The sequence below is a fragment of the Andrographis paniculata genome, unplaced genomic scaffold (genome assembly GCF_009805555.1).
Source record: "Andrographis paniculata isolate CXL003 unplaced genomic scaffold, ASM980555v1 Contig69END, whole genome shotgun sequence".
Lineage (NCBI taxonomy): Eukaryota > Viridiplantae > Streptophyta > Magnoliopsida > Lamiales > Acanthaceae > Andrographis > Andrographis paniculata.
The window spans coordinates 9116970-9135034 of record NW_026137605.1 but is presented as its reverse complement, the minus strand read 5'-3'; the positions used below and the strand labels follow the sequence as shown (position 1 = coordinate 9135034).

At 35.6% G+C, this 18065-nt stretch overlaps 3 protein-coding genes across 6 annotated transcripts; all 3 read right to left on the bottom strand.

Moving 5' to 3' along the window:
• Nucleotides 1-508: 508 nt before the first annotated feature.
• Nucleotides 509-1081, bottom strand: LOC127264185 (protein yippee-like At4g27745). Its single transcript, XM_051293630.1, has 2 exons — nt 934-1081; nt 509-850 (listed from the first exon to the last, which is right to left on the bottom strand). The coding sequence occupies exons 1-2, from the start codon at nt 1054-1056 to the stop codon at nt 623-625; spliced, it is 351 nt and encodes a 116-aa protein (XP_051149587.1). The 5' UTR covers nt 1057-1081; the 3' UTR covers nt 509-622.
• Nucleotides 1082-2049: 968 nt separating this feature from the next.
• On the bottom strand, nt 2050-3441 carry LOC127264184 (uncharacterized). The gene is made up of 2 exons (XM_051293628.1): nt 3311-3441; nt 2050-3128 (listed from the first exon to the last, which is right to left on the bottom strand). Exon 2 carries the CDS (start codon nt 3110-3112, stop codon nt 2057-2059), a length of 1056 nt encoding a protein of 351 aa, XP_051149585.1. The 5' UTR covers nt 3113-3128; nt 3311-3441; the 3' UTR covers nt 2050-2056.
• Nucleotides 3442-3806: 365 nt separating this feature from the next.
• LOC127264182 (protein HLB1-like) lies at nt 3807-14215 on the bottom strand. Of its 4 annotated transcripts, none has more exons than XM_051293624.1 (18): nt 13711-14215; nt 13263-13394; nt 12582-12651; nt 12053-12166; nt 11426-11509; nt 10728-10778; nt 10499-10528; nt 10287-10349; nt 10138-10203; nt 9860-9988; nt 9551-9586; nt 8936-9055; nt 8553-8735; nt 8362-8434; nt 5795-6372; nt 5163-5207; nt 4057-5056; nt 3807-3971 (listed from the first exon to the last, which is right to left on the bottom strand). In XM_051293624.1, exons 1-18 carry the CDS (start codon nt 14082-14084, stop codon nt 3814-3816), a joined length of 3306 nt encoding a protein of 1101 aa, XP_051149581.1. In that variant the 5' UTR covers nt 14085-14215; the 3' UTR covers nt 3807-3813. The 4 variants fall into 4 exon arrangements, with proteins under 4 accessions (XP_051149581.1, XP_051149583.1, XP_051149582.1 ...); XM_051293626.1 differs by having other exon boundaries at nt 3807-3940; XM_051293625.1 differs by having other exon boundaries at nt 4057-5053.
• Between the last annotated feature and the right edge of the window lie 3850 nt (nt 14216-18065).

The window sequence follows — 18065 nt, the reverse complement described above, 5'->3', positions numbered from 1 at the left end:
TTAAATTTTACTGCTTTGAATGACCGTAAAAGAGTGAAATTTCACTAATTACGCATGTTCAAATATTTTAATCAAATTCAAACTCCACTTTGATTCATGAAAACTTTAAGTTGTATGGTGGTTGTGTTTTGGCCCATCTCAACTATTTTGTCCATGATCGATAAATATATATTGCTATGTTCTCTGTTGCAATAAACTTTTATCTTCTTCACCGTATCTCCCGAATTAGTTTACTCCGTGTTCATTAAGGTGAGTTTTTTCTTCGGTTCAAAGCCCTCCAATTCCAACTGTTTTGCCTTCGAGTGTCGGGTTTCAATTTCTTCAGTAGGAGATAATATCTAGATAAGCCACATAAGTGTATGTTTCCAATTTAAATGATAAGTCCTATGTATTTATTTTCAATCTAGTTTTATTATCCTAAAATTTAGCTTAATATTTTACTGATACAGAAAAATAACAAAACTACAAAAAGAGAAAACACAAGATGAACATAATAACAATATATGAATACAATAATCAAGAACAACTTCATCCGCTGCATTTATTGAATTATCCATCGCAAAGAAATCAAAATGCATATATGCACAAGAACGAACAATGAATTACAATTTCAATGGATCGATCAATCCTCGGTGTTGATGATCTTCAACTTCTCGAGTATAAACTTCCCTTCCTTATACTTCTGCGAGTCTTCGTAGGCCCTCAAATACTTCCATCCCAAAACAGCGTTGCAGTCGCTGCAGTAGATATCGGCCACCGTATGGAGCCCCGTCATCAGCTGCCGGTCTTCTCTATTCCCCAAATTGATGTTCATTGCATGGGAGAACAGGAAAGCACGCCCGTGTCGACCCTACAATATCAAATTAATTTACTTAAATAATCGAAATTGGATCAACAAAAGAAAATATTAGAGAAAGTGCAAAAGATTCTTGCCTGAAATGCTTTCGAAATAATGTCGTCATGAAGAGCGACATGAGTTCTGCAATTGCAGCAACTGTAAACCCTTATCGCCATAATATTATTAGTATGATTATTATCAGCAGCAGCCATATTCATATTCGATGATGATCAGAATTGGGACCTCACTTCACTTTCTTTCAATAATTAACAAAAAACAGGGCTTTTAAATCGTCAGTCAGTCTCGAATCTCGATTTGTTTTATCCCCAAATCCAAGAAGAAGAAGAACAAGTCAAGTAGGTCAATGCCTCCGAAATATTTTTCAAGAAAAGAGACAGAAATCAAAAACCCAAAACGAAAGCAGAGAATCTGTAGAAAAGGGTTTGGAAAGAGACCTCTATTTAAGTAGAAGTAACTAAAAATGGAGGATCATCCATGCCTCTCTCCCTGATCAATTATTTCCGCAAGAAATCGAACCACCCTTCTGTAGAGTAGAGAGAGAAAGAAACAAAAAAAGAAAGAGAGAGAGAGAGAGAGAGAGAGAGAGAGATCACCTGATAATCGTGACGTGGGGCTTCTGAGAGTTGGAAAGGGTCGCGACGGTGAGAGGAGAAAAGAGGAGAGAAGGGCTAAGAGGCAAAGGGGATTGAACAAGTTGTAATTATTATTATTGTCTTGGGTCGGCCCTCATGATGGATGGGTAATGTAAAACAATAATGGCTTGTTTGATCTGATCATACGCCAAAGAGAAAAGGACAAATTTTAATGGAAGTTTCATTTTTCATTTTAAACTTTTGACCAATCAAGAGCTTAAAATATAATGACAACAAATAAATGGAGGTTAAAAGAAAGAAAAAGAAATATGCGTATACCATAAGAACTTCAAAAAGAAAAAACTAATTAAATATCAGAAGCAGATCAGATCAGAGATAGCAGCAGAAAGAGAGAAGGAATTCCGACCGCCGGCGGCACAAGGAGCCGGAGCATCGCCGTCCGGCGAAGGGGCCATCATCGGCGTAACTTCCGGCCGGAGATTTCAGGGGAGCATTTGATTTATTCTATAAAATTAGTCCTCAATATTTTCTTCTGCTCAAGAACAAGGGGGAATGGATAAATATTTTAGTTAAAAAAGCAATTCATTCTCACTCACTAACTCATTCACTCACTCCAATATTTTTCCTCTGCAACTTTTCCGATGCCCTTTACAGCCTCCTCATCATCATCTTCATCATCAACCGAGCTCATTTTAAACTTCTTAACATCCTCCACCACAGCACTCCTGTACAGCCCCATATCGGTGGCTCCGGCCACCATGTGGTACCCCCTCCGCCGCATCTCCGGCGGCGCGTCGTGCGGCATCGCGAATCCCGACAGATACGCGCGGCCGCCTTTCAGAACCGCCTTCTCTGCCTTCCGCAGGACCTCCTTAACCTTCTTGTGCCCAGGATCCCAAAGGTACCCCATGCTCCCGCTCAGATCCAACGGCCCCATTTGCACGCAGTCCACCCCATCAACGGCCGAGATCTCGTCGATCTTCTCCACCGCCTCCTCCGACTCCACCTGGCACATGATCAGCAGCTCTTCTTCGTAGCTCGTTAAGTACCCTTCGTTGATGCCGTAGTTCGACGCGCGGACGATCGGGTGCGCCGCCCCTCGGACGCCGGCCGGCGGGTACCGGCAGTACGACACGGCTTTCCGGGCGGACTTAGGGCTGTCGATCATCGGAAACATGATGCCCTGCGGGCCGATGTCCAGGGCCTTCTTAGCCCAGGCGGCGGAGGACTCCGGGAGGCGGAGGATGGCGGCGGTGTTGGTGGCGGCGAGGGCGCGGAGACAGGGCAAGGCGTCGGAGATCCCTCCGTGGCCGTGCTCCATGTCGACAACGGCGAAGTCGTAGCCGGCGAACCCCGAAATCTCGGCGATTGTTGGGGAAAACGACAGGAGGAAGATTCCATACAGAGTTTCGCCGTTCTGGAGGCGAGATTTAAGCGAATTTGACGAGGCAGCGGCGGCGACGGCGGCGGAGCACGGCGGAGGGGGAATTAGGGATTTGGGGTTGAGATTTAGGGTTTGGGGGAATGAGAATGAATGGGATTTGAAATTGGGGCTGGGACAATTACCAGCAGCAGGTAAGAAGGATTTCCTGAGAGCGGACATTGAAGAAACAGCGGAAGAAGAAGAAGGGATGCAGAGGGAGTGTGAGAAGGACGCCATGGCTGAGTTTCAGAAACTGCAAGGGGCAAAAGTATAAAAACTTAGCAGAGGACAAAGCCACCAAGAGGGTGTATATCCAGAGTGTTTGGCACGTGACAATTCCACAAGGCTTTCATCAATGATACTTATTAAATACTATACTGACCCAAATATAGGGAAAAAACAAAGGTTGTTAGAACAGTAATAATAACTACTCACCGTTAGGTCGTGATGATGCATCAAGACTTGAAAGAAGCATTTTTCCATGGCAAGGGCATCTTCATACGTTTCATTTCCTCCGATAAAGCACGAAAATCCCGCCAACCCCCCAAACTCTAGGAATTGCTTAGAACGTTACCTTGTAAACAAGCCCAGCACTACTGAGCTTAGTTTTGAACATGTGCCCGAAAACCTGCTCGAAACCCTTCTGATGATGATCGTATTCGTAGCACCGCCCACATCGAGCACAGCGTCAGTGTTTCTAGCACCTGTAAAATCCAAAGTAATCAGCGGGTGCGGACGATCTGTGCATGGAAGAACTTCTCCATGAGGCGAATCATGAAGAAGCCGAGGGCTTCGTCACAGTGGAAGCTCCCATTGTGGGCGCCAGACTCTCTTTACGGCAGTGGACATCAGTGGCGCAGTTTTGATGTTTGAAACAGCAAGGCAACTGAATCTGCTCCGTTCCTCTGCTACATACATATATTCAACTTCTTCATTTCTTAAAACGAAGTCAGGTTGAACGTTCCTTCAAAGCCTTGTGCAGATTCGATTGCTTTCTTTAGCTTTGAAAGTGAGCGGTTAACCTTATTTATGTTCCGGGCGGGCCATTGAGAAACTCCATGCCATCTACAGGTACGCTTTAGTGTAGAAGCAGAAACTTGAAAAGCAGAAACATTTATGCAGGATATGATTAGATTTTGATATGTGCAAATATAGGTATGTAATAAATAATGTATGCTTACCCCCAAGAATCTTCGCCGCATCCTTCATAGGGTAAGAAAAGTATTGCTGCAAAACCTCCAAGCTAATAGCTTTTTCTGCCTTCCCTCCCTTTCTCTTGGGTGATTTTTGCGTGTGAGTAGCTGCAGTAACAGATCTTCTATTTTGAGCATCAATGGGAGCAGAGCTAGTTGCAGGCATTGCAACCAAACATGGTCTTTGATCAAGCTTTCCATCAATGGACCTCCACACAAGATCAAGGTCATTTTTGGACAAAACCATCGAGTCGCGGAGGTTTCGCACCATTGAGAAGGAGTTGAGTGTGGTGTTCTGATCATCATACCTTTTAACATTTTGATTACCCAATGAAGCAGCACAGTTAGAGCCCGGATCAAGATCGTCATCCATGGATACTGTACTGATCTCTCTAGGTCTCCATTCATTGTCAAGATCTTCTCCAGAAGCCATCCTTAGGCTTCCAAGATGTTGTTTCATTGTCACCAGAATGGAGTTCAACAGGGCACGCTGATTATTGTAGCCTTCAATGTTAGGCGGCAGAAAGAATTCTAGAACATAGTTGTCATTTCCAGAGTAGTTACTCTGTAAGCAAATTGCGAAGCAGCTTCTCAACCCAAACATCCTTGCATAATGTACCAACGGGTATTCAATCTTACAAAATTTAGTTATATCTGGACAGAAGCATGAGTTGCGGGAAGCAAATGCTCTGCCAGCAACACCTTGCCCCTTCTGCAAATGATGTTCTGCACATGCCTCACAGAAACCCCACATATGAGCATCAACAACATAAAAAGCCACGTCAGTTGTCGAAAGGCAGACCTGCCCTGTGCAGCTCCCATCAAAGCTACTGCATGGTTCCTTTAGATCACCACAATTGACGAGAATGGAGTGATGCCGGCAAGGAACCCAAGTCTGAGCTAGTGGTAACGCGTGCGCTTCACAAACCACTGTAATTATCTCCAAAATTTCAGCCAATGCAATTTGCCTACCTTTATTGCGTATCTGCTGTATAAGAATAGTATGATACCACAGACATAGATGAAGTTTGAGTAGGAAGAAAAATTACTTGAAGCTGACAATGATATTCAAATCAACAAATGCATCTTTTTACCTGTATGTTTTGACTCGATATCTCTGAACTTTTCAAATTCACTGCCTGCAAAGAATTAAACATAGTTAATGGACAATATAATAGAAACATAATAGAATGAGTTTTTAATGGACAATTGTTGTCCAGCACAACATTTTATATCATAAATGTATCAACAATAGATCTGGACTTAATATACAATTTCAGGATCTAAATTCTTGCGTTGAAAAAGCAATGGAAATATTTCTCTATATTGTTCAAGATGGTAAACGATCATTGTAGTTTCACAAATACCGTGGACATTGACAAGAAGATCTAAAACAAGTTCCATCACCCTAAAGTAAAAGCCTGAGTATGTTGTCTTAGTTACTTGAATTGACCCCAGAGATTGTTGTCTGGGCAACAAGGCAAAATAAGCCATCTCCAATAATAATCATGAGCAACAATAGCTGATTCTCAGGCATCCTCAGTTTGCACTAATTCATTTTTAGGTTCATGAAGATCATTAGCTGTGAAATCCTTAACAATAAAGAAAATAGACAATTTAAACACTGTATATCAAACATAACGTAAGAAATACTATAATGTTCAACAATTAAGACCATGAAATGAAGTTAAAGAGCAGAAAACCAATGAACTAAACATAAATTAACCTCAAGTGCTCGGCAGATTTCATCGACTTCTTGAGCGTAGCTGATCTTCTGGGAGGTCATTATTAACTCAAGCACACCAACACAAGATTGCCCACTAGACTCAAATACAGGTAAAGCCAAGGTTCCTCGAACATTCTGATGCATTGCATGGTTTAGACGTGAAAATTCTTTGCTAGAGTAATAGAGCACATTTGGTGACCATTCTGGCAACTTTCGCCGAAACACACGACCAGCAATATCTAGACTTCCATCAGACTCTCCGTCAATTGGAAATGTATATGACAGAGATATCAACCTGTATTGATGAAGTCCATTACTTGAAGGATCTACAACAAAGGGTTGGCCGGATGTGGTGAGCACATACCGGCCAGCATTTTTGACAGGGACCCAAATCTGTGCCAGAATATGTTGCCTAATCGAATCTTTGAAGTTTCGAAGAGCCTGAGACAATCTCTCCATAATTATCGAATTTCCATCATTATCAGCCATAGGCATCAAGCCAGTAAAAGGTGAAGGGAGCTTCCTTTTGTCGGCATCTCTAGAAGCAGTTTCAATCACCATGTCAAGATGACCAGTATCTGTCCAAATATGTCAAACTCTCACTTAAACATTACAGTACAATAGATTCAACAAATTAACAATGTTAACAGACAATTGATGCTTACAATGCAAGATACGTCTTACAAGCTATTGATCAGTCAGTTTTTCAATTAGTTCTGTTACTTAAACCAAACCAAATAGATTCCATTAAACTAGCACAAACTAATACGGAAATTTAATTAAGCACAAACTAAACCAAACCTCAGAACAGTTAGAGCACAAACAAAACCAAACCTCAGAACAGTTAGAACACAAACTAAGGGAAATTTAATTAAACATTAAAACAGTTATTTAACTCTATTAAAGCTGTTACTGAAACCAAACCAAATCGATTCAAGGATGCTCGCAATATATCTAGTAGTAATTCACAATGATACAGTTTTATATCGAAATGAAAACCAAAAGAAGAAAGGGTTCTTCAAATAGAAATTGTGTAACCTTGAATTCGTAATAAAAATCTGTAAGAACTCCAAAAGCCATAAGTATAACAAATACGGAATACCACCAAACAAAATGTGGAAGCAAAAGCCATACAGGAACGAGTACTCGAGGAGCCAGCAAACCGTGGACCATCGCCATCATTGTTATGATCATCAGAAAAAGACCACAACGGAGACAAAGGCTGCTCCAAGCAAGACAGCACAAGCGGAGAGGATGGAGTACAAGCTGCTCCGGCAAATAAATGATCCATCGGTGACACTCCATCGAAGTCGAAATCCAAAGCCATCAGAAACTCCGCGGCAGAAGACGGCCAATGAACTGGTGCGACGGTAGTCTCAGCCTCGGGTTCCGACGGAGGCACTTCCATATCGGCGAAATTCTCTGCGGTGCGAAATTCGACTTGGCGGTTCTCGATTCTCCGATCGCCATTTATAGGAGAAGCATTGGCGCTACTTGCAGAATGCGTGCAAGAAGACACCCGATATTTAAATTAAAATAAAATTTATCAAATAATAAAATCATTATAATAATATGTATAAATAAAATATTAATCTCAGTCAAGAGAGCCCTTAGAGATAAGTCGGGGCCATTGCTTCTAATGGTCCCAATTGATTTCAAAGGCTCACCTTCGTATCATTGCTTTGAAAATCATTTTTTGGAAATCAATTAAATTTGATACAATTTTATAGATATCTAGAAACTAGTATATTCATTTAAAAATAATTTTTATTTGATAAAGGGTATGTTTGTTAATATATCTGGGATATTTTAATTTTACTATTATTTTATAAATATATATATATATTTATATTTTTATATCCCCTATGCACCATGTGATTGCACCATGAGTCACATATTTAGATTAACAAGTGTTTCTTTTGAAATGATTCAACACTTGGCACTTTGCATAAGTAATCCTCTATTTTAAAGTATCTGGATCATACCTTCCGGCCTATACAAATTTTCTAAATTAAAATTATTATTACATATAATTTACAATTTATTTTAAATTTAAAGATTTAAATCATTATTGTTGATATTTTCAATTGTATATTTTAGTAGTTAGAAATATTGATTGGAACGAAGATCGAACAAACTAACACTGTAACATCGATGATTTCTCCTAAAATGATTTACTCCTTTCCGAGTGAGCGAGAGAGACATGCAAAACAAATTTTTTTATGCAGCCAACACAATAGTAAGTACTAACACACACCAATAATCACAAGCAACGATACTTATTATAAAACATTTTTACATACACAAAAATAACATCGAGCATTTGTACAATCAACAAGTTCTGTCATGAAAAATGGTCCATCAGATGAATATGTAAATGTAATTTAGGAAGTTGCACAAGAATGAATAATCAAAACTACCATACAAGTAAGTCTACGTGCACAACAAACTTTGATGGTGTAAAGGAGGTAGGTATAAACGGCGGTATGGATCGGGGAAGTCGGCTCATGATATACACAGTACATAAAATTAGGCACTTATTATACCAGCCAAAACATCGCTCTTACCTCGGGCGTAAATGGTGTAGACCAGCCGAATTGCATCGAGCCATCCGTCCAGGGACTCCCAAGATTCGGCAACCTGCAGTGTGTGTGTAAGCAGCAAAATTAGCACGAATTATTGGGTGGTGTACACTCGGGTTTGCAGATCATGTAGTTGGATAGAACCAAGAAGCCTTTGGGAAGCATAATCATTTTACCAAGTAAAGGGGTCCGTGGATTGTGTCGATGCACAGGCCAGCACCGGGAGGCAGTGTAAGATCAGCACATGCTGACACAGAAACGATGCTCTGTACATCGACAGTTATGGAAGGTTTAGAGGTGAGATCTCCTGATTTTGACGAAAGGCTTGGGGATGAATGTCTTTGTTCGTATCTGTTAACCTGCGAGAAAGCAGAATTAACATCCTGGTGAGAATGGGAATTAAGAGGATTAGTAAATATTATATTTTGGATTTCAAGCTTTTAAGAGTTCCATGGTAAATTGATCAAGCTGAGTCGGAGATTCTGATAGATATGTGATTAAGCGAAGAGTAATTGGTGACGATCTTGTTTCAATAGAATCAAAGATATTTGCTGCTTACCTCTTGAAGTCCTTCGTGACTTAGCACAAACTGAGTGCGTTTCCAGTCATTGTGAGGCGCAACAGGATTTCCGGCAGGCGGTGCATTCAGATATCCAACCTTTAGATACGGAAGAGGGAGCTGGACAATACAAGTGCTTTTTAGACCTTAGATTTATAAAATGTAAAGTCACTGAAAAAAAGGATACAATGAAACCTAATGGTTACTGATCTTCCTCCGTACAAGTGAGAAAAATTAAAAAAGATCGACCAAACATAATAAACATAAAAGGAGAAGATATTTTAAATCAAAATAGAGAATAGAAAATAACAGAAGGAAAACAAAATTGGTTTCTTGAGTCTACTCAAATTGATAAACTGCAATAATTATATTACTATTTTAGTTAATGACACATGGAAAAGCTGGCCTCTTTTCATGATATCATCTAAATGTAAATACAAAAAAGAAAAAAAAATGTTTAGTATCCTTATTACTGATATAGATAATAAGATGGCCTAAGTTTTCAGTGCAGAAAAACATTCAAATTAGCACCAAACTATAATAGAAATATATTTCAATTACATTGTACATGTAAATTTAAAAACAAAAAAAAATGCTGAAGAGCTGGCATCTCACCATAGATCGCACGAGTTTTAAAGCACTGGTGTAAACCTGCATGAAATCATGATGTCCAACATTAATAATACAGAACAAAGTATTTCCTCAGGCAAATGAAAAAAATGCCAAAATGAACAGGGGATACGAAATTCCCTGAAGCAGTTGATAGAAACGACAAAATTAGGAAAAACAAAAGAGTTATGTAGAAAATGGGAGCAATCGTAGCATTATAATAGAGATCAAAATGAAAATTTTCAGTGTATATGATGTGAAGTGAAAAAACACGAGATAGGAGAGAAAACTTTGGGTTAAAAGTAATGCCCTTACCGAGTAATTTGGCTTCAATGCATGTGCAGCAGCAATATATATAGCAGATTGGCTGTATAACTCATCTGGAGAGGCCTCCTTTCCATTCATGTGTCCTCCAGTTCTTGATATGTCTTCTGCTAGTCCATACTGCAAAATTTGTCTTGTTTAGGATAACAGATTTGACAACATTCATCTTTCCCTGTTTTCTAAGTCGTTTAACATGTTAAATTTCATTTTCAGTTAACAAACGGCACGTGCCGCCAAATTACTGATGGGGCAAGCATGTGTTAACTAACCAGTACAGTTCCAAGATTGTAAATGGCCCTATGGAAATCAAACTGAAGCCGTATTGCAGCACGGAACTGTGAACAGGGAAAGAAAAGAAAGTATATTAGTCTATAACTAATTCTTAATTTAACATCGATGGGGGACATAGCTTCAATACCTTGCTGATAGCAGTTTTCACAATAGTCTGCTTGTCACGAGCAGGAACAATAGCACTGAGTTCCTGAGAGATGGGGGTTTTGAACACAAGGTAAAGGAAGAATAAGACTCCAACACACACAAACAGGGACACCAAAACTCGAGTTTTCATATTAGGACATGATCCACCAAAATGAGGAAAACCATTGGCTAAGATGAAAATTATGGATGTACCTGAAGAGCAAGTCCCCAGTTGTTAAGCGCCTGTGAATTCATCAGTTTTAGTAGACATAAGGAAAATAAAAAAGAAATGTTACAGGGGCAGTCTCTAGAAGGTAGGGGATGTTGAATGAAGAATAATATTTGGAATTTAAATAAAATCATCAATTAATTATATTTGCGGCTGCAACAACATTATGAATTGGCTGCCTACTTAAGTCAGCTTAATTAAGTTAATGGTTACCTGGGGACTGTTCCAATTGAGTTGGACAGCCTTTTCATAATTCTTTGTTGCCTGAAAAAGGTAATTCTCTTTTATCAGACAAATAATTTAACCACATATTGTAACAATATGCTTTTAAATATGGAACAAAACTATATTGTGAGCTCAAAAGACGTTTCAATCCGCACATTTAGTACAAAAACATGTAACGGCCATAATAGGACCATTTTCAGATTGCTATATTCACCACACTCCACATAGGTAAAGACACAGAAGAAAACAATCAATAAACCAAAAATGCTAGACTGTAAAAGTTTAAATATTAGAAATCAAGACAAATTATTGTCTGCCATGACCTATATTAATCCATCCATACAGCCATCTGACAGAGCAATGATATAATGCTCACACATCTATAAACCAACAACTACAAATAATTCCTTCATATCGAAAGAAGAAAAAAAATAAATCCAGTGCACCGCGCACTACATCAAACACAAGAATGCATTCTCAATCAAGATTTAATGACACTAACATATAATAAAAATTAAAAATTAAAAAAAAAAGAATCGAATTTCTACTCCTCTCACTAGATGCCAGCGAGAAACATATGATAAAAATCTAGTGCACAGCTCACTACATTAAACACAAGAATGCATTCTCAATCAAGATATAAAAATCGTAAGCGGCCTCTGACGACTACAAAAATCAAACTTTACCTGTTTCCAGAGTTCCTCAGCCTCCTTTGTACGTCCACGCATTTTGGCTCGGTCAGAGATTGCAATAGCCCAATTATAGTAAGCCTGGCCCCATATTTTCAAAAAGATTTATTATATGTAATAGTAATTATTTCATATATAAAATCAACTAATTCCTACAGATGATTATAAATTTTGGCTCAGTCAGAGATTGCAATAGCCTAGTTATAGTAAGCCTAAGCCCTAATTTTTCCAAAAGATGGATTATAACTAATAGTAACCATTTTGATATATAAAACAACTATTTTCTGCAATGAATATAAAAAGAAACCAATAAGAACTGAACAAGTAGTACATTAACTTATCATCTATTGGAATTTATCACCAAAAGGGTAATATGCTAGAAACTATGGTATCTAAATAAAATGCACACAGTTCTTGGTAGCAAAAGTTAAAAGTTCACACGATCAACATTACATACACAAAAAGCACACATAGAAAATATTGATCTTTGAGATGGCCCCCCTTTGTTACGAAGCATCAAAAGTATTTGCAAAATACTCCTTCATATGAACTTTCAATAACCAAAAGAAAGAACACACCGCAATCCCAACTCTTGAACATCATTAAAATAGAAATGACACATACATCATTAAGTGTGGGGCAAAGTCGTGTAGCCTCTTCGTACTTTCTGCATGCTTCTTCAAGCAAAGAATCCTTGGAAGGAGAACTTGATTCTGGGCTTACATTATCAGCACTTTCCTGAATTAGCAGTTTTGGACTATCAAATAAGATATGTTTATGATTGTGAGAATATATAAATTGAACTTAATATCTCAAAGAATATACAAAATCTACTGAGATTTGACCCAGCTGGAACCCTTGAGAGTTCATTGATCACATCTGAAAATTCACATTAAATATATAATATCTAAAACATAAATATTACATTTTATTGATCATTGTGTTCTCTCCAATCCCCCAAATTTTAAAGATAGACCCTACTTTATGACCTTTACACCTCACACAGAAGTAAGAACTAAGAACAACTTTAAAATATTGACTGACCATTTACTTATAAAGGAAAAAAACCAGGACAAGCACAATAAGAACTCCCAATAACAGAAACTATTATTTCACATTTACTACACTTCAACTTAAACTGCAACATACAGACCTGAAGAACAAGTGCCCAGTTGTACAATGCATCATAATCCTCTGGATTTCTCTCCAGAGCAGTTGCATATCTAGAAATCAACATTGAAATGCGTCAACAATCTAATACAAATTCAGTGAACAAAAGCTTTCTATGGAAAAGCATTTGGTAATAGAAACCAGAACCATGACAGACTGATTTCAACAATATAAATCAAATTGAAATAAATATTAAGCTTGTAAATAGCACAAACACAACAGATCAATGACATGTTCTATTGGCATATGTGATACAGCCATAAAAAGTGGTACAGGTAGAGCATGTATGGTAATGGCAGATAGCACAAAGAAAATTATGGGAAGGTATAGTTGCACTTCATAAAAAATGTCAAAAGATGCGCTATATAACAATTACAAAAGTCATATTAAAATCTCTATTTCCCTATGTAAATGCAAGTTTTACACTGTCATGATTATGGACCATATTCTATATTGATCACATTTGGAACTATAAATCATAGTGTATACAATGGCATGTAGAAGGAGCTCTGTTTGGGTGAGGATTTTCAGTTTCAGCTGGAAATGGAATTGAAATGTTTGGGTCACAATATGTGTTCGGTTATCATAAATCATAATAACAAAAATGAATTGCAGACACATAAGAAAATTTTGATTACATAATGCACCAAAGATAAGATACTACCTTCTGGCAGCAAAAGTAAGAATCCTTTGACGGGATCTACCTTCCTCATCAAGACCTGTGACGCTATTAATCAAGTCCATAGCAGCATTATTCTGCTCAATTTGTTGTTCTGAGGTTCGTTGGCTAGAAACACTATTAATCAAGAATTAAAGAGCATCAGTAGCATTTCATTGCAAGAATAGCCAAACTCCCTAAAGAATGCTGGACGGACTTCACAGAATCAGCCATCACAAAGTGCATATTGATATTGGGACAAATGAATTAGCACGTTAATAGATAACAACTAACTATACGATATGTAAAAAGTAAGTCACAAAACTACATAAGCACACAGAAAAGAAAAAAATACTGCAGCGATGTGGATAATTGACCCTTCACATCCATAACAAAAAACTGTGGATCCTACAGGGTTATGTAAAGTCACTTGACAAATGAGAACTGAAGTTACCTGTGAGGAGTATCAACCTCTTTCCCACCTTTGCCATTGGCGTCTCCTTTCTTCAATTCGTTCAGCAATTCTCTCATAGTAAAAGTCTTATTCCCGTCCTCTTTCCCCACTTCCGATTCGCGTATCCCATCTTCGGTCGACTTCACCGCCTCTGATTCCTCAGCGCTGATTTCGTTCGAAACTTCTTCCTCCGGCACCGAACTCGACACTTCAGCATTAACCACTTGCACTTCGCTGGACTGTGCACCCTCAGTCGACTGCAAATCGGAGTCGTCGGGATCTGGATCGGCCGCCGCTACCACCACCGCTTCTGCTGCCGGCACCGGTTCCGGTGAACCATTTTGCAATTCAGAGTGTTGAGAATCAGAAGACATGCTGCTGGCTACAAACAGACGTTTCGGTTTCGGATTCGGATTGTAGGCGGCTGAGCAACGAGATCTCCGGTAGCCTTCCTTCAGTCCAACGACCAGTCGAAGTGAAAATTCAGTTTGCCCGGCCCGAATTTCGGATTAAGCATTTCTCATGGGCCTAGGGTTTATATAGACGACGTGAAGCCCATATATGACTAATGGGCTTTACAATGAACCCATTTGTCCAATTGGATTATGATGAAAAATGCTTAAAGACTAAGACTCAATGGATGTAAGGGTGGCAAGTGTTCCGAACGGTTCTGCTGGTCTCGAGACCCGCCCCACTAGAAAATATTATGATTCAAGACTCGGTTCGCCTCGCTTTGATCCGTTCCACGGAGGCAAATCTGACAAACCCGACTTTGTTTTAAGAAAAAAATAAAATATATTTTTTGAAAATTAATTTAATAGTAAAAAAAGGTGCATCAAAGTAAAAAGAAAAAAAAAAATTATAGTTTTAAAAATAAGAATAATTAAATATTGACAATAATGGCAGTGATAGACAATCATCACTAATCTCGATTATAAAGAGAATTACAGGGGAAACAAATGCTAGCTTAAAATTAAGATTCTATTTTATGTTTAAATTGTTTTAAATAAATTAATTATAATAATTATTAAAATATTTCAATTTGGATCAAAGTCTAAAATTCAAAATCCACAATCTGCTCCGAACCAAAATTTTTAGACCTGAATACGCTCCATTAAGATCGGATTCGGGAAGGGTCCGGGGCTAACCCGCCCAATTTGACATCCCTAAATGGTGCGATTTGTTAGGTGTAATGAAATGACAATAAAAAAGAATAGAATTGTAAATAAAATAATTTAACAAAAAAAAAAATATTAAAAAGAAAATTTAGATTGAGACAAATATATATATATATATAATGATCTGAATAAATCAGTCTAGATAATAAAATGTATTGAAAAATAAGATAATGAATGAATTAAAATATTTACTGTAATTATTACTTTAACTTCATTATTTTGTTTTAATTTCTTTTATCTTCATCATATCCATGTTAATATTATTACATTTAATACATTACTTTTTTTATTGTTATATAAAATTCATAATTTATCCAAAAATATATAACATATCCTTAATTTTGACTGTTCCAAAAACAGCAGCAGTGGTGATCAAATTGAAATTTAATTTTATACATACATTGTAACATCATTGTCGTCATTTAATTAAATTAGTTTATCCATTTATATTATATATATCAATTTCTTTAATTTTTTCCTTTTTTTGTTGTATATTTATTTTGGCCTTGTCAATGGCGTGTGCAGCTGATGTCATCATATCATCTTCAAAATCCCCCATTTTCTTGGTTGATATGCTTAGTAAGATTGGAACAATTTTTTTATTTAGAAATTTGAAAAGTAGTCAATCAAATAATAAATAAATTTGAACTCGAATTAAAATGAAAATTACTGTATAATGATTTTCATAGATGTAATTTTATATATATACATATATATATATATATTATGTAACATCAGTATTTCATGAAAACGTGACAAAGGTCTTTCTCGAAAAAATAGTCTATTTTAAAATTATTTTAAATTTTTATATCTAAGATGTGTGCGTTTTATTTCTTTGTGTTTTGTTTTTTATTGGTTTTTTAAAATAATAAAGTTGTTAAATCTAATATTTATATAAATATAAAAAAATACTCCTTCTGTCTCAAATACAGTGCAATATTTTATTTTTTGTTTGTCTCAAATTCACTGCAATATTTTTAAATTTAAAAATAATTAATTATATTTATATATATATTAATATATACTTAACGTTATCCTATCACATCACTCAAATAAAATAAAAAATCTAATAATCATTTCTCATCACTTAATTTTCAAATTATCATACTTAATACTACTGACCTAAATTATCGTGCCGAATACAAATATTGTACGGTGTTTAGGACAGAGAGTATATAATTAAAATTATATAGTAAATATTTTTTTAAAAAAAAATCAAGAAAAATAAAGTTTTATTTTCAAATTTATAATATTGATAATTATTGTGATACTCAGGTGTGCGATTGTTTGATCAGATCCCGAATGTGGATGAGTCAATATTAGGTTACTTGAAATTGATTAGAAGTTAAATGAATTTAATAAATTAATGATTTTAACAAAGTACATACTCCCTCCGTCCCACTTCTTATGTCCACTTTTTCATTTCAGTTCGTCCCACTTATTTTGTCACTTTTTTTTTTTGGAAAATAATTATACACTTTAATATTATTTTTAAAATTTTAATTTTTAATTTTTTCAAATTTTAATTATACTAATCAATTATCTTTATCTTAATCTGTAATTATTTTTATTATACGATAATTATTTTCACTAATACAGTTTTAATTATTTACTAATTATATCCCTCCTAAATTTCCGTGTCTACGGTAACGTGATCAAATTATCCGGGACGAAGGGAGTATTTTTTAATGAAAATCCTATTTAAAAAACTCTAAAATTAAAGGTATTTAAATTTTGTGTTAATTTGTAGGGCCAGTAGAACAAGATATATCCATTGTGTTTCCTTTTTTTTTTTTTCCAATTACTTATCAAAAAACGATATGTATATATATATATATATATATATTAAATTTTAATATAAAATACAAAATCAACAATTATTTTTCAAAATTGGATGATGTCGTAGTGTTCCTAAGGTGGGGAGGACGTGACCATGTGGTGCAAGAAACACGATCGTAGCCGTCGGATGCATCTGATCCGAGGGCCACGATTGCTCTGCCCCAATGGGATGTAGCTATCATCTTCCATTCTTCTTCATTAATTTTGCAACCAAATTTTGTGTATGACTATTGGAATTAGGCATAACTTGATTCTATAAAATTAGTTATATTTATAATATACATTTAAAAAAGTTAGTAATATATAAACATTATGGGTAACACCATATGAAATTAAATTATAAATAAATTTGATTGAGGACTACAATACTTGCATTTTATTATTAATATTGTTATTTTATTTTATTTTTTTTATTATTAATACTTTAACACGTAGTTATCATAATCCTTTAAAATTAAAAAATGGAGATAAATTAATTAAAAATATGCATCCAGATAAATATTATTCCTCAAAATTGGTTGGAGCAGGAAGAAGATAAACATCAACCCACAAATAACATTCACATGTATCTTATGTTCCCAAAAAGTTGTTGATTTAAATCCACCATTTTACTTTTCCGATGTCCTCATTTATTTATTTTAAATTTTTATTAAGTAATTTTTTTGTTTATAAAAAAATATATTACTTTCTCCATTTATTTTGTAAAAATGTGATGACTTTATTATTTTAATTTATCTATAGATTTAAAATATACTCATACTATATAAATATTTAGTACAAAAATACAATTCTTATTTGAATCTTTACACTCAGCAATTTTTTTACATCTATTCTATTTTAATCCAAAAATTATATTATTTTCGTCCCGCAAAAAGAGTAACATTTATTTTTTGCACGTATATCTTTTAATATTAATATTATATTGGTTTATAGTGAAAAAAAAAAACAAAATTGCCCCTATTCGATTGTGTGATAAAAAAGTAATGACATTTGTGTAATATATTGAAAGTTATAAGGATATTAATTATTTTAGATACGTAGTATAATTATTAAATTATAAAAATAATATCCTTTTTTAGTACGGATAAAAATGAAAAATTGTATCATTTTTATGGGACGAAGGAGTAGTATTATTAACCCTATGAAAATCTCAATTTTACCCTTACAAAAATTAAAAAACAATATTAAAATGTTATTTTTATAATTTATGTATCAAAAAAAATTTGAATATACTTTTGCAAAATAAAGGGAGTATTTATTTTAAAAACATCTCATTCGGGTTTGTTTGCTCAAATATTTTTTTGCAATATGATTATCAATATATATTTTATTTTCATA